Raw genomic sequence first — 19,631 nt, forward strand, 5'->3', positions numbered from 1 at the left:
GTGTGTGTGTAATCTGATACAGAAAGCAGCATGGACAGATCCGTCCCGAACTATGCTCTCTCGTGCTGCGGCGTCAAGCGCCAGAAAAGCTTGCGACACATCGAACACGCGACACGCTGTGAGCTTATGAGATGTGGGAGGGGTCAGAAGAGAGTTACCTTCTTGAGAAGCCGGGTGGAGTCCTCGCTGATCTGCATGAACCTCATGATGACGTTGTTGAGGTAGATGTCGCTCAGCGTGGCGTGGTCCTTGCTCTCCCTCCTCACCTGGTTCAGCAGCAGGTACCAGCAGTTGACTGGAGACAGCAGGTTCTGGTCTTTCCTGAAGGGGAAGAGACAAAAATAAGACTTAACCAATGAGCAGAGGGAAGCTGGTGAATCTCACCGGACGTTTTCATATTATAAGCAGAGCCAAGCGCCGCCCGGCGTTTCCACGGTTATTGCACTCATCGATCAGCATGTTCTGGTTTTGGTCGGGTGAAATAGGCTCCCTGCCTCACTGCCACCCTGACCCCTCTCCCCCTCTGTTCTCCCCATCTTCCTCCCACCCCTCACTAATCGAGCACTGGTCTGGGTCTGACATCACACACAACAGATGTTTTATATATATATATCGTCACTGTCGGGCAGACACCTCGTATCTCCAAGTTTCAAGTTTGTATGTTTTTTCGCCAAGTAAAGCAGTGCTTCATCATACAAGGCTGTCGCACAAAAGTAGTGAAAACAGCCGATCTACAAGCACACAACGCCTCGCGGTGCGAGGCGTTATGTGCTTGTAGATCTGCTATTTTCACTAGTTTAGTTCATTTTTAAAATGATAAATACAAAACGAACGGTCTTGGACATACAAGGTTTCCACCCGACAACGACGATATATAAAAAATCCAGACACATATCAGATAACTGTAACGTAGACGTGCAAAATGAAACAAATGCAAGCTTGTGAGAAACAGAGGAGTTGTCACTCTTCACAATGTCACTAAAATGTTTGTGTGAGTGAGTGTGGCCGTCTCTGTCTCATCTCTCTGTCTCTGCCTTTATCATCTTGATTCTAGGCTTAAAAACATTGATATCAATATTTGTGTAAATCTCTATGGCAAAAATGAATGGCACACCACTGCGATGCCCTATATACAGTACTGTCGGGATTGCGGCTCACGTCAAAACAGGGGCTTAAGTTAGGCAGCTATGACGTTTCTGGGGCACAGCTTGAGGTGTTTTCCCAAGCCCGGCAACGGGGTGAGAGTATCGCCGCAAGCTTTCAGTACACTTTAAAGTTAAGGACATGCATTTAGTTGAAAATAGAGAGTGGATGAGAGAGAGCGAGAGAGCGAGAGCGTGAGAGAGACCTAAGGTTCGCCCTTTCCGAATGATTCCCCCCAGCTTGGAATCACCTGCAGATCTGCCTCGTTTAGGTCTTTTAAACGTTTAGAGACTGATAATGCATCTGCTTCCCTAACTAGTCCCAACTGGATTCTATCGGTATAAATAAAGTATTAGTAAAAAAAGAAAAAAGAAAAGAAAAAGAGTCAGAAGGAGAGAGGGACTGATGCTCAAGATTTTACACTAGCCTGCCGTAAATTGCAGATCTACAAGCTCACAACGGGAGCTCGTGTAGATCTGCCATTTCCTTGTGCATGTTAAAGAGCTCAAGAATGCAAAAGAGACGTAGTGGCGTGAGGCTGAGAGCTGTGTGCCTTGTGTCTGCTGTCAGGTTCAGGCTAACTGTGGGACATTGTCCAGGCCAGAGAGAGCCTGGTCCCTGGGTAAGCACCAACCTGCAGGCTCACTTCCTCTGGCTTAATCTGAAACATTCCTCCTGCCTGCAGCTAAAGAGCAGCACATAATGTGACCGTGTTCATGCACGTGTGTACGCGCGCGTGTGTGTGTGCGCTGTGCGTACATGTTTTACTATACTTGTGAGGGCCAAATGTCCATCAAATGTAGAATTCGAAGCCGGGGCTAGCAGTCCAGCGGTTCAGGCCCCTAGTAGGCACTTAACCCTTAAGGTAGAAGTTTGTATTTTTTCCACCTGAAACTCACTGGCCTTAAAGATTCTTCAGTGATTAACATGTTTGCACTTCACCCATGCTACACCCCCCTAAAAAATGTTTTACCCTCTAATGCTGTTCGCGGGTCATTTTGACCCGGGGGATATTTGGTTTAAAAAAAACAATACTAATATAAATGTTAACTTAACAAATCATCATCATACACTGACGTTGTCTCAATTCCAAACAATCCAAATGATAGAAATGGTAAAATAAACCATGAACTTAGAGTTGAAGCATCTGGCAAGAGAAAGCGCTGTTCAGTGTGTCCTACAACAGCAGACAGGAAGACAGACTGCTTGCAGGAGGTGCAAGAAGTTATCAGTAAAAACGCATTGCTCTTTCAGTGTTTAATGTGATATAGCAAAGCATAAATGCAAACATTTACCATATATATCATATGAATTGTTTGGAATTAAGACAAAGTCAATGTATGATGATGATTTGTTAAGTTACAATTTATATTAGTGTTGTTTTTTAAACCAAATATCCCCCGGGTCAAAATGACCCGCGAACAGAACGAAGGTGAAGTGAATCTGAACAGAACAGGGTTAAGCAGTAGTGCTTAACCAAAAAAAAATCACACCCGTGTGAAGTGGAGCTGTGTGTGTGTGTGTGTGTGTGTGTGTGTGTGTGTGTGTGTGTGTGTGTGTGTGTGTGTGTGTGTGGATCATGTGTACCGATTTTTGTGACATTTGAAGAAAATATGTAGGAAAAGGAGCAAAAAGTGTGTTTTGGAGAAAATTCAAGATGGCGGAAAATCTATCATGGCGCAAATGGGCGTGGCCTATATGGGGAGATGCGTCATGGCCCAAGGAATCCAGGGAAAAAATATTTTTAATTTTCCGACCTACGGTTCAAGAGTTACAGGCCAAAACGTAAAGTGGGGTGTTATGGCGCCACCATGCGGCCAAATGACACAATTATTTTTTATTTAATCCTTGAAATCATTATGAACCTCCTCTCCAAGTCTTGAAACTCTAGCCCCTATGGTTTGCGAGAGACAAATAATTGAATGTGAGTTTTTGCGATTCCCATTATAAGTCAATGGGGAAAATTAATTCACTAATAAATTAATATCAATTAAACTATAGAACCTTTCTCTTAGAAAAGTAATAGCCCACGATTCCCGAGTAAGCCGGTCGATTTGACATATGGCGCGAGTGTGTGGTGGCAAAACTGTGGGACTAGTGGCGTGCCGAAGTTTAGGAAGTTCAGGCTACATACACACACACAGACACACACACAGACACACAGACCCACACAGCCACGTATAGGGAGCCTGTGCTTCACACAGCTCCAAAAATAAGGCATAAAGGCAGAATAAAGACCCACACACATATATATATATATATATATATATATATATATATATATATATATATATATATATATATATATATATATATATATATATATATACATATATTTATTTGTGGGTCTTTATTCTGCCTTTATGCCTTATTGGAGCTGTGTGGAACACAGGCTCCCTATACGTGGCTGTGTGGGTCTGTGTGTGTGTCTGTGTGTGTGTCTGTGTGTGTGTGTGTGTGTATGTAGCCTGACTTCGGCGCGTAACTAGTGCCGCACCATTTACGCCACTCGCGCAATATATACATCAAAATGTGCGGCTCGGCCGGGAATGGTGTTCTATTACCTTTCGTTCCGATCCGCCTTACCATGCCGACGTAATCGGCAAAAAACAACGCTTAATTGTCCCCATTGACTTATAATGGGACAATGCAAGAAATCACTTTCAAGTATTTTTCTCTCGTAAACCATAGGAGCTACAGTTTCAAACCTCGGAGAGGAGATTCATAATGATTTTAAGAATGAATCGAAAAATAATTACATCACTCGGCCTCATGGTGGCGCTATAACGGCCCACTTTACGTTTTGCCCCGTAACTCTTGAACCGTGGATCGGAAAATTAAAATTCTTTTTTCCCTGGATTCCTTGGGTCAAGACGCATCTCCCCATATAGGCCACGCCCATTTGCGCCAGGATACATTTTCCGCCATCTTGAATTTTCTCCAAAACACACTTTTTGCTCCTTTTCCTACATATTTTCTTCAAATGTCACAAAAATCGGTACACATGATCCACACACACACACACACACACACACACACACACACACACACACACACACACACACACACACACACACACACACACACACACACACACACACACACACACACACACACACACACACACACACACACGGGTGTGATTTTTTTTAATATATATATATATATATATATATATATGTATATTTATTCTGCCTTTATGCCTTATTTTTTTTGTTAAGCACTGCTTAACCCTTAAGTTCTGTTCAGATTCACTTCACCTTCGTTCTGTTCGCGGGTCATTTTGAGTGGCATCGTGTACATTCCACCACAGTCTGGAAGGGGCAAAGATGTTTAAGTTACAACGTCTTAAGGATGCTATTAAACAGCTTGGTACGTTACAAATGTAAACTGCTAGTGTTCATATTTGGAAGCCTTGGTAATCTCCATAAATCAGTTGTGAGAGGACTGCAGATTGGATGAATGCCCCAGTCAAAGGCTAAGGCATTGGCAAAACTCTGTTCAGTGTCTGTGTTAATTGGCATATATGGAGGAGGCGATGTGTCCTGTACCGATCATCTCTATCATGAAATATATATATACTTTCCCAAGTTTGTGCATCTACCATTGTTTGTGTTCAAGAATTGTGTGCATGTGTGCGCGCGCGCGTGCGTGTCTGTCTCTCTCTCTCTTTATGGGGGTCTAGGGTCAAGTCTTGCAGGAACCATATGGAGACTGGCCTCTGCTCGGCCCCCAGACCCCATCTCCCCTCATCAGACCCCATCTCCCCTCGCCCCAAGGTTAGCACACAAAGGCAGGCAGCACACTTGTCAACGCAACAGGTGAAACTCTGCACCCGGGGGCCAGCGAGCCAGCCATGAACCACCAGCTCACGGTCACTGATACACTGCTGTGGTGGGAGTGAAAATTCAATAATACACTCTTTTCTATTGAGTCATAATGGACCCCACTGACATCCCACCCATCTGAAAAATACTCTCCCCCCCAAACCTCCCCTCCCTCAACCAAGCTGGGGGACGTTTCAAAAACAGGAAGAAATAATCTGCACATGACAAAAGACGAAGTCAGATAAACTATGAAAAAAAAGAAAAAGAAAAGAAAAGATCTAGCACGAAAATGGAAAAAGGAACTGGCACTCTCACAATGTCATAAATATATATATATATATATATATATATATATATATATATATATATATATATATATATATATTATATATATAATATACACATATCGTCGTTGTCAGGTGGAAACCTTGTATGTCCAAAACCGTTTGTTTTGTATTTATAATTTTTTAAATGATTTAAACTAGTGAAAACAGCCGATCTACAAGCACACAACGCCTCGCGGATCGGCTGTTTTCACTACTTTTGTGCGATGGCCTTGTATGATGAAGCAGTGCTTTAAATGTACACATTTGAAACTTGGAGATATGAGGTTTCTGCCCGACAGTGACGATATATAAAAGCAAAGAGCCAAGAGCAGACTTCACGTGATCAGTTGACAGGACACGTTCATGTCGGAGTATAATGGGGTTAGAAGAAGTGTTTTAGCTGCGGGATCACTGGACAGAATCGGTCTCACGCTCCGTCAAACCACGATTACTGTGAAAACCCTTTCTGCATTATGCATCATTGGAGACTGTGTAGCTCTTTCATTCTGTGTCACCGCAACGTCGGCATGCGCCAAGAAGAGTGTGGGTCTGCCCGTGTCATTTATGCATTCATGCTCGCTTATGCACAAGCACCCGCATAATGTCCAGGTGGCCGCTTTAAACGTATTCTCTTCTCAGCTTCCTAGATTTCCACAACAAACGCCTTTGCTTTCTTTCAGGCCATGTCGTCATGCCCCGCTGCACTGCAGTGGGCCTTTTATTTTTTTGGACCCATCCTTTTTAACTCTTGGGTTTTAAATTGGACCACCACACATAAAGTCACTAGCCAACTTGGCTTGGGACAGTGAATGACGTCGCCCTAGAACACGTACGATCCACTGCGGACAAGTTCACTTGACGGAGGCACTTCTTTCACACCCCACTACACCAAACACCAGAATGTCCCAGAGAATGACACCAGTGTCAATAGAGTTAACCACTTAATCCCTATAAATAAGTATATTCTGAAATTAATTCACATTTAACAGTTTTTTCCATTAACAGTTGTTTCAATATTAGTCAACATTTTTCTAAAATAGACAATCTAAAAGCTCACAACGAGTCATATGGTGAGCGTAAAATAAGTGGTAAACAGATTTTGAGGCTATATATTAATTCATTCTTTTGAGGACCCCCCCCCCCAGAACCCCCTCAAGGCCCCCTGGGGGTCCCCGGACTCCATTTTGAGAACCACTGGATAAGCGGGGCTGACCATGTGAGACTACAGAGTCATTGAACACACACAAGTGTGCCCTCCAATTAATCAATAGGTTGATTTAGTGGGCAATGGCATGGTTAATGGAATGACCTGCTGCATCTAACTAGAGGGCTAGGGCAGGGGAGCGGGGGGGGGAGGGTGTGTGTGGGGGGTTAACAGGGGCTTGTGACGCAGACCATGGCAGTTGAACGACCTCTGGGACTCTGCCTACCCCCACATAATGGCAGGAAACTACGGCTACAATGTCATCATTTCCCCTTCCGCCGGGGGCAGGAATTGGGTCAGACAGACAGACCACCGAGGGGCCGAAACGCAGGTACAGTCAAGGCAACTTGATTAGACAGAGAGAGAGAACTCATTATCAACTTGTGATGTCGTCGCCGTCAGGTGGAAACCTTGTATGTCCAAAACTGTTTACTTTTCACTTTCACTTAAAGGAGGACTTTAACCTGTCTTGTGTCTTCATAATAGGTACGTCCTTCATGATAAAATAGCACAATTTTTTTCTACTCAGTCTGCGTCTCATAGGAGAGTTGTGGGCGGGTCAAATCCATCCACCAATGACATCATCGTTTGACAGATTGTTTTTTTTAAACAATGGCTTCCACTTTAACATTGCAACTTTTCAGGAATAAAAAGCCTGCAGTTTATATTAGCTTGGATTCCCCATTGTTGATGTCACTGGTGGATGGATTTGACCCGCCCACAGCTCTCCTATTAGACCCAGACTGAGTAGGAAAAATGTGTGCTATTTTATCATGAACATTAGTGAGGAGTCTGTGGACCTATTATATGAAGACAGGTTGAAAAGTGGTGAAATCCTCTACAAGGTCAAAACGAGTCGCTAGTTTTGTGTGTCACTGTAGTATGACTAAGCAGGGCATTAATTTACGAGAAAATAAAAGAAAAGTTGAAATATGGAGACAAGGTTTTTGCCCAAGAGCAATAATATGCTCTGTTTGTGTGTGCGTGTGCGACTGTGCGTGTGTGTGTGCGTGCGTGCGTGCTCTCTCTAAATCCAGGAATCGGCAGGTCAAAGTCAATCTAATCACCTTCACACGGGCGGCAGTCCACTGCCAGCAGAGCATAATCACGCTGCGTATTGAAACAGGAGCTCCTATCGGTGACAAAGGGTGATACTGCAAAGTCCCTTTAGTGCCTTGGTGATAACATCTTTCATTTAGCTACTGTACCAGCCTTTATAGCCACATCACAACGAGTGGCAGCTCTGTGTGGTGTAGCGTTACAGTAGCTACTAAAGGAATTTGACAACTGCCGGTATTAATCTTAAGTGGTAATCTCACTAAACTACGACTGTAACAACAACAGATTTAACATTGGGATCATTTGTTCCAAATGAACAATAACAGTTTTTGCAAGATGATTAATTACTGTGACAGACAGTAAAAAAGAAAGATTCTCAGTCAACCGCACCTGGATTCAGACTCTTATCAATCCCTCTTCTAATCAGTGCATGACAAATGATTACAGTCGGAAATATTACTGTCGCTTCGAGCAAAAGAGCCTCAATATGTGGAGACATGTCACCCGAAGCCTGCAGCAAAAGCAAAGGAAGTTCTTTAACCAGAAGCCTCATTCTGGATGAAATGTGGTCTATTCAAGATGTTCCCAGGGGTGGCTTTGGTATAATATAAATAATTCAATTATTCCTTTGCTTGCCATCCTCTTATCCCTCCCTGAGCAAACATTCTAGAATTTCTGGCTGTGTGTGTGTGAGTGAGAGAGAGTAGCGAGAGAAAGAGTGAGTGTACGTGTGGGTCGATATTTGTCCATTTGTGTCTTTATGTGTGCTGTGTAAACAGTCACACAGTACACAAGTGGACCATGCAGACTGAATTGAATGGCACTCCCAGGAACTGTGTGCTGTGGGCCTGTTGTTTTCTCCCGGTGCATTCTGGGAGGGAGGAAGAGAAAGCCGGTGGTGTGCACCGTCCTGATCCAGCGTCCCAGGGGACTGATCTCCATCGTAAGCATATGCTATTAGACCTAAATTAGCTTAAATAGTGTGGCAGTGGCACTATCCAATCATTTGAAACATATATATTATATTTTTCTAAATATTAATAATATAATATTTTGGATAAGTACTTTTTAAGAACGAGATCTTTGTGTAACTACAGCATAGCTGCTCCGTCCTGCTCACATATTCCATCCATTATATTGATACTTTTGATAGTGCACACCACAATAGATAGATGTCATCAATCAATCTCTCTTCCATCAATAAATTACAATTGAGATCATGCTTTGGCGGTGACGCATTTGCCAGTCAGATTTCTTTTTTTAAACATTTCCACTGAGCTACGGTTTTGTGAGCTGATCTTCTCAAAAGTTTTAATTCTAAGGATCCTGTTTGATATGTACTATATTGGGCCACAGGCCACTCTCTGCACACAAATAAAATGAGAAGATCTAACATAGAAATAGAAATATAAGCAACGTGCCTTGTGCATTGCACAGCAAGACAGAATACAATGCGGATATACTATACAGTACAAGGAAACTCAATCCAAAATGAATAACTCTTAACACTCTTAACACCCATCCATCTGACCACTTAACACGGCAGCCGACAGCATTTTCAGAGCATGTTTATGTCAATGATCATTCAATCGATTTGACTCCATTTTCAAGGTTTTACAATTAATGTTCTATCCTCACCAGGCCTGGAATTTTAAAGTGAAGGCAACTTGGTGTTGTAATTTATTTCAGATAACAAATGGCCCAAGGCCACTTGTGGCCTCAGGACATTTTTGAGGGGCATGAGGTCAATCTGAGGGGACCCAGCCAGCCCACAGGATAGGAATCGCTGGATTTAGATTAGATTAAGATAAAATATCTCTGTGGGTTGTGATCCACCCGCTCTCAGTCTTCCATCCATCTCCAAGACTACAAGATGACCACCACGCAAGGTGTTTCTTCCACTGAAGCAAGATTGATTCCTCCCCAAGGCGGGGCAGGAGCGATCCTCCCTGAGGAGCTAGCTTCCTGACAAACACTCACTTTATCTCAATCCTGAAGGAGAACCTGATAGAGAAGAACAGAATGGCTGCTATATGCGAAGAAAGGTCATTGGCAGCATTGTGGGCTTCTTAAAATCATCTTTTAAAAGATGTTTACTATCCCTAACATTCTCCCACACACATGCGCTAGTTTGTGTAACCTGATGATTCTCAGAATAATGTGCGAAAGATAACCAAATTGTCTGTGAAATCTGTAAACAGTACTCAGATTTGGAGTGCGACTATCAACGGCAGAGGCATTCAGCGAATGCAGTACGTTTACCACACTGTTTATCTGGGCAGAAATGCCAGTTAATTACCCAGCGATTTAGCTGCTTAATGCTAATTCAGCTTATTGCTGCTCAGCCATGCCAACCCCATCACACACACACACACACACACACACACACACACACACACACACACACACACACACACACACACACACACACACACACACACACACACACACACACACACACACACAAATCTAAAACGCTAACGACAGAATGAAAAAAAAAAACATATTTTTTTCATACCTCAAGTCAAGTCGGCCCAATTAAAACAACCGAGAGAGAACGTGGCGAACACAGATGCCGTACTGTGTTTGTGTTATTTATGTAAAATTTAAATAGAAACTACTGCAGAGAGCCGTTATTCAAACTGCATTTATTGAAGAAATGTGCTCCCAGATGCTCGCCAAATGTTTACCTATGTGAACAAAATGAGGAGAATGTGCAAAACACCATGAAAACCACAAACACACACACACACACACACACACACACACACACACACACACACACACACACACACACACACACACACACACACACACACACACACACACACACACACACACACACACACACACACACACACACACACACACACACACACACACACACACACACAGCTCTGCTGCCACTTGTGTGTCAGGTGGAGAGCGTGATCTATTTGCAGACAGCGAGGACAAACATACTTATTTTATATTTGTATTATTTGTGTTGCAACCACAGGTTCAAACAATATGCTAATGTGTACGCTTGTCAATATGAGCAGAGTCCTACAGCGGAACAAGACCCTGAGGAGCACCACACACGACTGTGTGTATTTGTGTGTCAACATCCACAAAGAAGTCTTGGAGTCAAGCAGTCGGTTACTGGTTATTGGTTTTGATATATTTTAGTTTAGTAAGCCCAGGAGAATGGAACAGACAGGAAGATGAAACTGTAACAAAGGAACGCTGTAAGGCCCCCTATTTGTTAATCTCACGCCATTTCTGTTCTTGTTTACGGTAAGGTTGAGCTTCCTACAGGCCGCTCAGTGCACAAAAACACACACATAAAACGGACACCAACACAAGAGCCTTACTTATACTGCTGGTGATCCTTGGTGCTGCGCGTTTTTGCCATGAAGCGCTCGGCCAGTTTCTCCAGGTTCCGGGAATACTCCATCTCGATCTCGGACTTCTTCCTGAAGAAGTCTTGAAGATCCTGCAGCAGCTGGACTCTCATCTCCGTCTGCTGGTCCAGACATTTTTGCTGCTCCACCAGCTGCGCCCGGATCTCTGAAAAGAGACAGAATAAACAATACACACATTAACCACTTGAACCCCAGCATGTCAATTCCTGTAGCGTGAGGCAGCTTTACGTATGCTCCAACTCTTGACTCTTTTAAGGCTGCCTTGAAAAGACACCTATTCGCTCAGGCTTATGGCATATCGTTTTTTTTTGTTTGGTTGTTTGTCTATGGTTTTGTAAATCGTCATTGGGTTCATGAAAGGCGCTATATAAATGCAAGCTATAATTATTAATATTATTATTACTTCAAGTACACCCCCTGGACATGACGCTAGTATGTCACAGGAACTTACCCCCAATCCAACCCTTGATGCTGAGTGCCAAGCAGGAGGCACTGGGTCCCATTTTTCTGCGTCTATGGTATGACCCGGCCGGGGTTTGAACCCCGACCTCCCAGTCTCAGGGCGGGCACTCTAACTGCAAGGCCACTGAGCTGGGTTGGATTTAGGTGGTTAAAATGAAATCTTCAGAGCTAAACTCGTTTTCAAACCTAAATGAATTGTAAAAATGATAAAAAAAACATGTATGCTTGTATCAATAGTCAGTCATTTACAAAGTTTACAAACTTTTTAATTCCATTCCAAGGACCCTCATAACTCTTGAGAGTGGAAACTGATGTGAATTGTGAACCCTCTCAACAGTTACAGACCTGTCAGGGTACATTTTGGACCCCCTCAAGGAACCCTGAGGGACCCCACTTTGAGAACCACTGATTTACATGCAATATCACAATATCTATGGAATATTGTGATATCCTTCCCCTTGCTTTGTTTGTTTTTCAGACTTCAAAACCAGCTCAAAGGAGCCAATATATCAGACAGCTAATATGCATCTACGGATAAAAGCAAATAAGAACAACCAAGACAAATAGTGACAACATCAGTTAAGTGTACAATGCAATACAATATATTATATACTGAGCAAAATTAGCTCATTAGACCATAGCTACAACTATATGACTAGTAGTCCGTCATGGTGTAATGGTGTTTTCAACTGCTGCTTCGGTAATAGAAGTTGGCAACACTGGTCTCAGGTGTTTCATTAAAGACTGGCTACAAAATCAGAATGAATGGCCTCTCAATCTAATCACACACTGAGGGAAAGCACAAGGAACAGAGGTACGCACGCCTGCATGCACACACCCACCCGCACAGACATAGGAATTACTCTCTGATGAATCAGGCCTGTCAAAGTTACTCTAATTCAAATTTACATTTCATACCGGTCGGACAATTCACGTTTCTTCCACATGCACGCGCAGTCGCGCACGCACGCACACGCACACGCACACACACACACACACACACACACACACACACACACACACAGATTAATGAGGTGATTTAGAGCCTCTCAAAAAAAAACACAAAGTCCACAGTATACCTTCTCAATTCCCTTGTACAATCACAGGACTGGTGAGTCAAAAGCGTTACTAGAACAACAAACATATACTGTCTTTATGCCAGTGATTCTATATAATGACTCTCGTCTTATGAAACGTCACGTTCCACTAGAATATCGAAGAGAATTGATAAGCCAAAACCTTGATTCTCAATAACTTTGAAATTGATTCAGCCATATTCCTTTTATCAGTCCCCATCCCTGGGAGGTCTACTTGGTTTACAAACAGATTAAAATATTAGCCAAGTTATAATGACAGATTATCAGCTACCTAGAAAAAGGCAGCATAAATTCATACTTTCACCAACACACATTGTAGCTGTCAGGTGCAAATTAACCGGGTGTCCAAAACGTTACTTTTCAGGATATGGCAAAATAATTTACTCACAAGCTGTTAATACTTTTCATTAGTTCAATAATATATACTTTTGTGTGACACTATAGACGGGTTTCTTGTTTACAAACATTGAGAATAAATGCACAGCTGACTGTATCATGTAATCAATTCCGTCCAATCCCCAAACCTGTTGTTTTGGGGAGCGCTGGTTTCATTGGCTAATTTTGGTACCGACCCTGCGCACGCATCTAGTTCTTATCAGTGTAACGTGGACCAGAAACCCGTCTATAGTATGACGAAGTAGGACTTTAATTTACGAAAAAACAAAAAAATGTAATCTGCAAATAAATACAAGGTTTCTGCCCGACAGCAACGATATGATAGGTTAAATTGAATGGATGAACAATCCTGCTAACTCTAAATGACCGAATGTCATCTGGTTTAAGAATCATGGGACTAAATTCATTCATCACCTACAAAGAGAAAAACTTGTTCTGACTGAAAAAGATAAGTGAATATTTCAGTAAGCAACATGCTCAGGAAGCAATCGTCTCAGGAAGTGGAAATGGAAAGTTCCAAGTTTCCTGCCGGTTTCCCTCCTAGGTTAGTGTCAAAGTGCCCTTGAGCAAGACACTGAACCCCTAATTGCTCCTGATGAGCAGGTTGGTGCCTTGCATGGTTTACTCCGCCATCGGTGAGAGAATGTGTGCGTGAATGAGTGAATGTAATGCACATTGCATAATGTGTTGCAAATAATATGTGTTAATTTATTCATTTGTAACTGCATGTTCAAATCTAACAAACCCAACTTGTGTCTCAGTTACATTTTTGAATTTTGAACACTCAAATGAACGCACAAGATTTTACAGTGTACAATTACAATTTAGGCATTTAGCAGACGCTCGTATTACCTCAGTAAACTAGGAGCATAAGAGCACAGGTAAATCAAGAACAGCATCAGTCTACTCTAAACAAGATACTATTAAAAAATATATATATATATATGCATGCACAACAAAATTATAGGATGCCAGGTAAACAATGAAACTAGCATCGATCTAGCATCTGCTTGGGAAACAGTGATCTAAATAACATGCCATGTAATCTACTGTATATCCTTGATCTCATCGCCTGATTTTAAGTACCCCTCTGTATTTTCAAATGTAATTTTCGGTCCCTGGAAACTCACTGGTAGAAAACATGTACAGAAGAGTACATGCAGTGTACAATGGGCTTCCAAGTGGTCTCTGACAGAGGCCATGCAGCACTTGAAAGTCCAAAACATTTAGTTGGGGGAGTGGACTGTTCTGATGGACTATGCAGCTACCTTAAAACTGCACTTGGTCAGCTCTTTGAATTTCAATCAGGCAGAATTGCTGTCTAATGACCACTTTTCTAAATTAAGCAAGCACATTCCACAACGCAGGAGATCCTCGTTCGTTGAGAGGATGAGACTGGCTGCAACAGCTGCCTTTCTGCCAAAAGGTCCCAGACCAGTGGTTCTCAAAGTGGGGTCCAGGGACCAACGGGGGTCCTTGAGGGGGTTCAAGGGGGTCCCCAGCTAAATTATTGAGAGTTAAGAACCAAGACCTTTACAGTTCTGTAACTCCATTTGCACACTCCCAGAGTTATTGGGGTCCGTGCACTCCGTGGCCTAATGCACACAAAACTGTGTGTCATTGAAATCAAAAACGCTTGAGAACCACTGTCCCAGACAGAGATCAGGTTGTTGGGAGGCGGTCTATAATAGCTTGGCACAGCAAGCCTCTTCATGGCCATTCAACTGCTGACTCAATTACCAGTGTTTCCAGCCAAAGAGAGCTGAGGGACTGCATCTGAAACTTTCTTTCTTTTTACCGTAAGTCGTTTATGCAAGTAGAATTACCAAGGGGTTATACTCCATTCATCAGCATTAAGCACTCTACCAACATTGATGAATTGATTTAGGCGGGATCTATAGAAATAGTTGATTACCGTATGCCCTTACATTCCTGAGGGCCCAATGGAAATAAACCACTCAAGACAAGACAGGCAGGGAGAGCGAGACCCAGAGTGGTGTAAAGAGAGAGTGGCGACAACTCCATTCACTCCCAATGGACCAGTTGTTTTGAGGTTTTTTTCCCTGATTGTGTAGAACCAATACTACCACAGCGCTGTAGATATAAAAATTTATGCATTAACAGCTAATGACCAAAACCCCAAAAGGCAGTCATGTCTTTGTATAATGCATTCAAATGGCCCACCAAAGGACTTCCTGGGAACTGATGTCTACATGAGTGAAGTAATGATCAAATCATTTGGACTTCCCTCGCCACTCCGCCTTATACCACTCTGGGGAGACCCACAAAGAGGGGAGAGGATGTTTCACTACATCTGATTGGTTGATTTTATCACAGCAGTTAGAACTGTACACACTACATTGAACCCAGTACTAACATAATTCTGTCTGCGGTCTGTTAATCTGAAGTTAGATAAAGCAGTGAATGTCACCAAGAACAATATACATGTAGCTCAAGCTGCTCAACCTCATTGACACAACTGGCGGAACACCAGTGCACTCTAAGAGGACGTGTTATTAAAACACAACTGCCGCTAGTCAATGTAATTTACTTGTGGAAGGAAACTATAAACATTCTACAATATAGTGTCCAAATGTCACTGGCTGGACTGCGCTAGGTAATGGCGCTTCTCTGAGAATTTAATAGTGTTTTTCCATTGAACATTGGAACATAAAGAATTACAGTATTTATGTTTGGCTTTGAGGCTTTGTAAACAAAAGGTCCACTGTAAATTATTGAAAAATTACCTAAATATGCAAAGGAATTACTGTCAATGAGCATAATAATCAAAATATATTATAAGCTCTTTGAGGGAAAATATTTAAAAGAAGAAAAAAATAAAACCTATTGTAGGAAACTCCACTAACCCGTTCAGGTGGCTGAATAAAACCCTGCACTGCAATTACTTCCATCTCCAACTAGTCAATGAGGATGTGGGGATTAAAACAAAGCTGGCATGGCGTTTACACAAAGGAACTAACCGGATCATTTAACACAATTACATTCCCGACTGCACATTGGAACTCGTTAAATATTCATATTCCAAGTCAAACATTGTCCATTGACGCCATCGTACCTACGCTGTAGCACAGGGGAGTCATGTCAGAGAAAATTATCAATCGAATCACTTCCAAAAACCGTAACTTGTTCTGTAAATGCCCTTTCTATTTGAACTGAATTCAACTCTGACAAGAGAAATCTAGATCTTAATTGTGAGAGAGAGAGAGAGAGAGAGAGAGAGAGAGAGAGAGAGAGATGGAGGTTTTCAAGGGGAGAGAGAGACACTTGAAGGGTTGTATGGACTAAATAGAATATTATTGACCAAATACCTCAAGAGCTATATTGTGAGTTTGTGACAATATTTGTATATTGTGTGTGTGTGTGTGTGTGTGTGTGTGTGTGTGTGTGTGTGTGTGTGTGTGTGTGTGTGTGTGTGTGTGTGTGTGTGTGTGTGTGTGTTGATTAACCAATCAGTATCATGTATTAAACAAAACCAACCAATACATTGCACCTGTTCAGTGGACACTGGCTTGAGGAATGAAAGCCGTATCCCAGAAGGCATTGCACACAGCCCCTGGTGTGGATGTGGGGACAATAACAGAATGCAGTCGGGTCTTTGTTGGCGATAAGTTGGAACCAAAGACCTTTTGTTCTGGACTGGATGACATCCAACTCAGTCTTTGAAGGCCACACAACGCATACTTCCCATTACCCCCCACCCGTCCATTCCCCAACAAATATGTCCAGAGTTGCAACTCACAATCATTGTGATTGGCTAGCGGCCGGGCGGGGCCCCCATTCTGTTGTGAGAGAGGAAAAAAAAGTGCCTGGTAAGCAGACGGGGGCGAGGGGTTGAACTCCCGAGAGAAGCCCAGCTACAGTAAAAAAAAAAACACTGTCAGAGGACCTGACAGAGCACCGTGGCACACAGTTTTATCCCCCTTCCAATTAACCACTTAAACCCTGGTGGCCTTATTTTGGGCATGTCGATATAGGCGAAAGAAAATAGCCAATCTAGGAGCTCACAACATGTCACATCGCAACGATTTTGGCCCATAATGACAGAAAATAAGAGGGTCAGGGGCGCCCGCTGGCCTACTGGTCCAGGCGCATACCACTTAGGCATTGCCACATAGGCATGGATGCCTGGCGGCGTCGCCGGTTCGATTCCCGATCCGTACGACCTTTGCAGTGTGTCACTCCCCATCTCACTCATTTCCTGTCAGTCTACTGTCCTATCAATAAAGGCATAAAAGCCCAAAATAAATCTTTAAAAAAATCTGCTAAAGTTCTCAGAATAAGGCCAATAGGATTCAAGTGGTTCATATAAAAAAGGAGAAAAAAACTTTCTATCACTCAGAGATTTGGAGTACCCCCTGTAGTAACTCTGAGGACCCCCTAGGGGTCCTGGAACCCCTGTTGAAGACCCATGTTCTAGACGTTTTCCTCTTGGATCAGTGTCTCTGTAAAGCGCTATCTGGGACACGGTGTACAGCGTCTGAAATGACCCAGGCCTGGATATCCCCCACGCAGGGATGAGCCTCATCATCTGTGCCCGAAATAGCAGCCGAGGGCCGGAGGAGGCAGGACACAAGAGGGTGCCCACCGCTGCCCCGCCATCTGTTCCAGATCTGGGCGCTCTCAGGCCTGGGACAGTTTTAGCGCGCTTCTATACAGCGGCATGGACACAAGATGGGATGAATAATAGCATCGGGACGTAATTACAGAACAGCCTGTACTTTCTTTCAGAAGATCACAAGTTCTAGATTACAATGACGGTGGGGCTCACGTGTCACACAGAGCTGGGCTTCTTCTGTTCTGCCATTTCAAAAGGTCATTAGAATAAGTGAGCAAGTCTCTATTACCATTGTAGTTATAATGGACGCTTAACTTGGAGAACCGCTACAAAATAGCAGTCAAACCTAAACCACATGCAAAAAAAGGTTAGGAGACGTTTCTGCACTGCTGTGTGGTGGAAGGATTTAAAGTCACAAATACTGTAGCATAGCACTCAGCTAACCAAGTTACAGCGGTGCCCACATAGATTAGGTTTCCAGCACAAGCTTGGAAAATGTTGGACTAGGCTTGCATGGGCACATTCGTTGGATATTGTTTTGGTTAAATGTTCCAGCAAAAACTATCAACACCACCCCTAGGGTCTTGAATGTCAGTGCATCATCAAACAATAACACAAACACTGCAAAGTGACATATACTGAATGATGTGTTGTGACATTCAAGACACATTTGGTACATTGGCAGTGGCACATCACTTGTGGAATGTCAGACACCATTGATCCGTTTCATTTTCTCTCTCACTCACTGACACACACACACACACACACACACACACACACACACACACACACACACACACACACACACACACACACACACACACACACACACACACACACACACACACACACACACACACACACACACACACACACACACACACACACACACACACACGCAATCACGTGTAGACACACACACACACACACGCAAGGAATGTGTCACTGATTGCAATGTGGTCACCATCTGAAATGATATTAAACATGGCAGAGCCAAGCTGCCCTCCAAACGTCCTGCTGGTTCATAATGATGTGTGTCTGTAATAATGTACCTGCCATGATGAAAAGACATGCATGCGGTTGATTTAGTGGTTGTTTGTAAAAGCCGGCACGCCACATCTGTGACCTGGTGGACTCTGGACTGGCGTTAAAATGACCAATGGCTGCACACTTTCTGTGTGATCCCGCTAGGTCAGTGGTTCTCAAACGTTTTTAATTTCAGGGACTCTCAGAAATACAGACTTGTAAGGGTACCACCGTGAGGGACCCAGATGGCTCAAGGCAATGTTTCCCAACATGGATGTTTTTCCTACCAGAGCTGAGCAGAGGCCACGCCCAACGAGGAAGTGCTTCTCTCGCCGTTTTGGCCAAGTATTGTTATTGACAAAACCATGACGGAGGCACGCGGTCTCAGGCGACCTTGAGCCGCGTGAGACACCGCCAAGCGAGTGAGTTGACGTGTCGAGCGCTGCGAGGGTCGCATGAGCCGACTCGGCACTTTTAGAAGTTGTAAACCAGGGGGCCAGAATAATAAATATTGTTTAAGGCGACTGACCAATCACAGTGCGTCCTTGCACAAGCTCCTCCCCCTCCTCTCCTAAGCTCCGGTAGGAATAGCATACTCGCACCAAAAAGGAGTGAGTGTTCAGAGGCCATGTCTGTTTTGGAGGTACTGGTAGGTAGTCCAAAATCTTTTAACTCGTTGCAAAAACTAAAAACATAACTTGCTTTCATCCACTTTCAACCTGGCATCCTTGTTACAGCCTAGGCATAATTACTATTGTAAGAAAAAATAAGTGAAGATCTACAAGATCAACGCGTGGAGATGTGAGCTTGCAGACAATGTACGAAGGAGAGGGCGGCTACAAGGGGAAACTGTTGTGACCCACTGCATCAGATGCTACCGCCAGAGAGCCAACGCTGTGTTTTATTAACAGAAAAATGGAAACCTTTGGCAATGTGGGTCCAATTATAACATGTGACTGTCATGATAGAAGCTTAGGAAACCACAGACAGAATTCCAGTGGAAGAAGGGCGCGTGTGATGTGAAAAACAGAGTGAGAACGGCCCCCGGCCCACACGACTCTGTCTCATTCAAACACAACACCCGGCCCACACTACCGTACTCTGTCTCCTT

At 43.3% G+C, this 19,631-nt stretch overlaps 1 protein-coding gene across 5 annotated transcripts in view; it reads right to left on the minus strand.

Moving 5' to 3' along the window:
* Positions 1-19,631, minus strand: part of srgap1a (SLIT-ROBO Rho GTPase activating protein 1a) — a 125,623-nt gene that overhangs the window by 74,210 nt on the left and 31,782 nt on the right. For all 5 annotated transcript variants that reach the window (XR_013962481.1, XM_080736148.1, XM_080736147.1 and 2 more), the window contains exons 2-3: positions 10,913-11,108; positions 159-321 (exon numbers count right to left, since the gene is read on the minus strand). Coding sequence is in view for 4 of the 5 variants with exons in the window: in XM_080736148.1 (XP_080592274.1) it covers positions 159-321; positions 10,913-11,108 (359 nt within the window). In the remaining variant the exon portion in view is untranslated. The remainder of the gene's footprint in view (positions 1-158; positions 322-10,912; positions 11,109-19,631) is intronic.

Source organism: Nannobrachium achirus, assembly GCF_963921795.1.
Source record: "Nannobrachium achirus genome assembly, chromosome: 11".
Lineage (NCBI taxonomy): Eukaryota > Metazoa > Chordata > Actinopteri > Myctophiformes > Myctophidae > Nannobrachium > Nannobrachium achirus.